The 5,839-nt window shown below is 33.5% G+C and overlaps 1 protein-coding gene across 1 annotated transcript in view; it reads right to left on the bottom strand.

The window, feature by feature from the left end:
- LOC111713549 (protein sidekick-2) overlaps window positions 1–4,004 on the bottom strand; it is a 38,782-nt gene extending 34,778 nt beyond the window's left edge. The window contains exon 1 of the mRNA XM_023488430.1: window positions 3,858–4,004. Within this exon, the coding sequence (XP_023344198.1) occupies window positions 3,858–3,918 (61 nt within the window). The 5' untranslated portion in view covers window positions 3,919–4,004. The remainder of the gene's footprint in view (window positions 1–3,857) is intronic.
- Between the last annotated feature and the right edge of the window lie 1,835 nt (window positions 4,005–5,839).

The following is a 5,839-nucleotide window of genomic DNA, read 5'->3' as shown; positions in this document are numbered from 1 at the left end:
CCCCCCCCCCTCTATAAAACGCACAAACCGGGTAGAAAATGAAAAATTACTCCTCAATATATATGGAAATATAGTTTGATGGCCCCGCTATTGTACTTTTTATTTCCTCCCGAACCCTCTGGAAAAGAGCAACACTATCAACAATACTCAATAACGTTCATATATAAACTATAATATGGAAACACTTCTGTACAGTTGGGTAAAATTCTGTCAAGAACTTAACAATTTAAGAATTTACGGAAATTTCTGTTATCGATCAAAAATTCTCGCCTAATATTTCTTGGTATTTTCGGGAAATTTAGGAAAGAATTATTAAGTTATAATTTTAAATGATGAAGTCTGATCCGTTACGTTTATTCAACATTATTCGTTAATTTGATATTGTAATGCAATATTCATAAAGCAGATATATTCACTCTTGAATTTAATAAAAAAAATCAAATTTTCTCGAAAATTGAAAATCTTTTCGATCTTTTTTTAAATATCATGTTTTCCCCGATATTTCATATTTGACTGAAAAAAAGAATAAAACTTTTTCGACAAGGGGAGATGAGGGGGGCCGGGGGGGGGGCGGGGTTGGATTCTTTTTAACATCTTACAAACCTAAATGTTCTTTTCTACAATTTTCAGTTTACTGTTGTAAATGGTTAGTTTTGTGTGCTACGCACAAATACATGTAAAACTTTGCCGATAGTTTTAATGTTTTCTTGGAAAGAATTGTTAAGTGTGGAACGCTTTCAGAATAATATAATTTATTTTCAAAAAAAACTTAGAAAGATCGCATTGTTTATTGTCCACTAATAGCTGCCCGCCTCACACTTTCTAAGATAACGTAGCATAAAAATTGGTATTTCAACAAACAGCATCTTCTGAAATGTTATTAAATGTTTCCCTCCATTTCTCAGTTAAAGTGTTTAAATAATCATTAATGACATTCATTATAAAGTAAGTTTTTGAGGAAGATGTATTTCAGGACAAATACTCTGGTATACTCTTGAATATTCTTGTATACTCTTGAATACTCTGGGATACTCTGATACAATCTTGTATACTCTGGTATACTCTGGTATACTCTTTTATAATCTCGTATACTCTGTTATACTCTGCAGGTATACTCTGGGATACTCTGGTATGCTCTTGTATATTCTGGTATACTCTGGTATACTCTTGAATACTCTTGTATACTCTTGAATACTCTGGGATACTCTGATACAATCTTGTATACTCTGGTATACTCTGGTATACTCTTGTATAATCTCGTATACTCTGTTATACTCTGCAGGTATACTCTGGGATACTCTGGTATGCTCTTGTATATTCTGGTATACTCTGGTATACTCTTGAATACTCTGGTACACTCTGGTATTCTCTCAGATGGTTTACTTAGCAAGCACTTGTCTAGTTAATACACTATTATAAACACATCCGACATAGGATATAAAGTAATTCTAGTAATTCTAACTATCCGCTTATTTACATACTTAAAGGGATTGTTCCTATTTTAAGAGAATTTACTTGGATACCATGAAATAAAATCATCTAGAGAGGTATATGAAAATAAGGCTTTCTTGTATGCGTAGTTTTTAATCAAATGAAACTAAATTGGTGTTTTAAATTTTTTCTATGTAGAAAGCTTTGAGTAATGTTAAGTCAATTACTATGATATCTTGATTTGGCGCCAATTTTCTTAAAACTATAACATATTTCGCGGCTGTTTTTTTAAGCTAGAGTACATATTTAGCGTCTGTTTTTTAAGCAAGAAACAGATTTGTCGTAGGGTGCACAGGTTTCCTTAAAACTAGAAACAGATTTAGCACCTTTTTCCTTTTAAACTAGAAACAAATTTAGAGTCTGTTTCTTTGAACTAGAAACAGATTTAGCACCTGTTTCTCTATAAACTAAAAACAAATGTAGGGTCTGTTTATTTAAATAGAAATTGGTTCAGCATATTTGTTTCTAAAACAGAGCTGATTCAGCGCCTGTTTCCATGTAAATTATATAGATTTAGTACATTTCAAATTTATGTGTTAGACAAAATGTTAAATTATAAAAATTCAGACTAAAATTCTTAAGTTTGCTGTGAAATTAGTGATGTTTTATAAGTTTTTTCTTTTCTTTTTATTTCCTGTTTTATTTTATGTCCTCCATGTACATTAACAGACGGGTCACAATTGACACCAATGACGTCATCCATAATATCTTTACAATCGTATTGCCAATGTTCTTGTTAATCTGTTTGACAAGCATTTAGAAAGAATCGAAACTTCAAAACGTTCCTTCATCTTATCGAAACAATTTTTTGAATCCTATTCTTTTAGATGAATTGCGCGCAATTAAGCAGCTCTCGTTAATCTAGTTCTACAGTACTCGGTCGGAATATTTTGATCTCTGAACTGGTTCAAAATCCATCAAAAATAGTGATAGTAACATTATGTACTGACATATTCAAGATACAGAACCCAAGAAAAAGGTATAAAATAGCAGAAACGAAAAGTCAACATTTAATGGCTGAAAAAAGCTTATAGAATTCAGACTCTATGACCTTTTAACAGGACTTCTAGTTTACCGTGAACTAGTTTCGACAATTCCAAAATCCAAACAACCTTAAGCAGCTAACCCATTAGAGTTAAAACCAGTTTAACGCTAACTTCGTACAATTCCAAACAAGTTTTTGCGGCTGATCCGTTAGAGTTAGAACCAACCAACTACTGAATGTTCTTCAAATCAGAATTCAATTGAAGCGACTGTTTATTGAAATTATAACCAATTTGGCATTGGCGATTTGTTCTTTCCATCAGAACCCGTTTTTGTGAAGGTTTCTTTGAATCAGAACCAAGACTGGTTCTTGCTAATTGGCTCCTCAAATCTACATCTTTATTTTTAATATTCAGAAACTGTTATTATTTGATTAATGATAAGCTCATTAAGCAGCCATGGAGATACAATTAAAAACAATATTGATAAAACCTTACAATATTCTAGCTTGGAAATTTGAGGCAAATCGGTCAAGGGGTTCATGAGTTATAATCGGGTATATAAACAGACTAAAAAAATAAATTACTACTTTATATATATATATATCTATGTATGTGTGTATGTGTAAGAATCTGTGATTGGCGGTCTGGCAATAACGTCGGATGTCCGTTGTAGATCGTTAATTTCGCGCGTATTTAATGACACTAACAAAATAACAAATACCGATTTAACTCTTAAAAATTCCTTGTAGACTCTTTTGAATAACCAAATGGAAATTAGCAAAAACTACAAATCGTAAGACCTCACTTCAATATTGATTTAGTATAGTCACTTCAATTTTGGTGTATGGGTGTAGGACGTCCCTAAAAGAATGATTTGATTTTGATTTTGATATATATATATATAAAGTACGGTAATATTTCTAAGAATTTGAAAAAAATCATAAAACATTTCTATTACATGTTGATTGGTGTAGTTAGGTAATAAAAAAGAAAATCATTAAAAATTGATTCTCGCAATCACGATTTTTCTGTGAAACATAAAGTATCCAGAGGCTCGAAATAAATTGAAGGAATTTAGGTTTAATTCCGGGGTTTACGGGAAATCCACCAACAAATTATTAGGAAATGAACGAAAAAATTCAAATTAAACCATCAGATGAAGAGGAATCGACTGAATACGCTTTAAACACATATAAAATACAAAATAAATGTGTCCAGTTTATTTGGAACTGGAAAAGTTTCCCGAAAGTCCATGAATAAGATTATTAAACCATGACCTAACTTATTTGCTCCAAGTCATGCACACATTATTCCATAATTCCGAACTAATGGACACCAATAAAACTGTCAAAATATAAAAAAATATATATTTTTACTCACTTTGTGCAGAAGCATTGGATAACACAAGAAGTACTAAACTGTATCTCAACCTAAACTCCATCTTGAAGTCCAAGGTTTAGAACGTGAATCTGATAAACTAGAGAAACTGTCTTGTATAGAACTCTGGACAGAGTCCGATGAAACCTTTCCTACTCCGCACCTTGCGGAGAACTGGAATCCATTCTCCCTTCTTACTCCCTCTCTTCTCTCTCGAAGCTCCGTCCCGCGGGTTACCTCCGTTCTCCAGGAATCAGAATTGAAATCAACTCCCTGAGCTCTTGAACCAATCCTAGATTTATCTTCCTCATGATTTCTCACAAATTTTACATTTCAAAATTCATCAAGAAGCATTTTTACTTTCTTTCTGATTCCCTTCTGTCAGAGAATAGTATTGGAGAAATAAAGTATTTTGAAATGTTGGATTCTGTACGTATACGAAAGGATCTAGTAGAGTAATAAAAAATATGAATAGGATAGAAGAAGGAGGGAGAAGGAGAATGAGGGAGAGTAGAATAGGACGAGGAGGGAGAGTAGAATAGGACGAGGAGGGAGAGTAGAATAGGACGAGGATGGAGAGTAGAATAGGACGAGGAGGGAGAGTAGAATATGAGAAGGAGGAAGAGAAAAATAGGAGAAGAAAGGAGAGTAGAATAGTAGAAGGAAGCAGAGTAAAATAGGAGAAAGCGGGAGATTATAATGGAACAAAAGAATAAGAGAAGGCAGAATAGGCTTGGAAAAGACAGAAGAAGAAAGAAAAGGAGTAACAAATAAAGGAGAAAGAAAAGGAGTAACAAATAAAGGAGAAAGAAAAGGAGTAGCAAATAAAGGAGAAAGAAAAGGAGTAGCAAATAAAGGAGAAAGAAAAGGAGTAGCAAATAAAGGAGAAAGGAAAGGAGTAGCAAATAAAGGAGAAAGAAAGGAATGTGAGGAAAGAAAATAAAAGGCGTACTAGGAATGGAAAAGAAAAGAAGTAGGAGCTGGAGAAGGAAAGGAGTAGGAGAATAATATGGAGGTGAGTAAGAGTAAAAAAAAAAGATAAAAAGTAGGGGCAAAGGAAAAGGAAAGGAGTGGGAGTAAAGGAGAAGGAAAGTAATAGGAAAATAAAGGAGTAGAAGAACAGGAAAAGAAAATGAGTAAGAGTGAAAGAAACAGAAAGGAGTGGGGGTAAAAGAAAGGAAAAAGAATAAAGACGTAGTAAAGGAGAAAAAAAGGGATGGATAAAAGGAAAATGAAAGGAGAAAGAGTAAAGGCAATGACATGAAGTGGGAGAATTAAGGAAAATGAAAGGAGTAGGAGTCAAGAAGCTTGGTTTGATTTAAGAAAATATTACTTGAAGGATTAGCCTGGGAAGTGGTTGAACTAGAGGCTAGGATTCGGGTTTAAGATTTCTCTATTCTTTTGTAAATATCTTCAGGGTGGATATACACTCAACTCATTCTACACTAGGATACAGGGTTATCTACAATGTATGAGACTTTAAGGGCGACCTGAAACTATTCGATTTTAAAAATCTGAAGTGAGAATTTGGTGTTTATCCTTGATGACATTTTTATTGTGTTAAATTTGACAATATATAGAATCATGCATACAGCTGCAGCCTGCAGGAAACCATGAATGTGAGGTAAAAAGATTAATAAATTCTCTAAAGTCTTATCCGTTGTGGGTAACCATGTATATAGGAATAGATAAAAAAGTTTCACTTGGGATAAAATATGAACGAAATAAATCATTAAATTTCAGGGACTTATTCTTCATCAGTTTGAGTAAACTTTCATTATATAGTCCGATTAGCAACAATATCCTTTGTTACGCGAGCTACGCTGCGTTCATGAAGTCTATGTGATGCCCCTGTGATTCTCTGAGTTCCCCCTGACGGTCTGTACAGAACGTATTGTGAAGAACTAGTTTGAGAAGCTGTTTACCGTCCGACTACGCATGCGCAAGTTCTCTGCGTAGGAGCGAGCAGTTTCTACTTCAGTATA

Source organism: Eurytemora carolleeae, unplaced genomic scaffold (genome assembly GCF_000591075.1).
Source record: "Eurytemora carolleeae unplaced genomic scaffold, Eaff_2.0 scaffold1439, whole genome shotgun sequence".
Classification (NCBI taxonomy): Eukaryota; Metazoa; Arthropoda; class Copepoda; order Calanoida; family Temoridae; genus Eurytemora; species Eurytemora carolleeae.
Note: the sequence above shows the minus strand (reverse complement) of the source record. Positions and strands in the feature narration are given on the sequence as shown.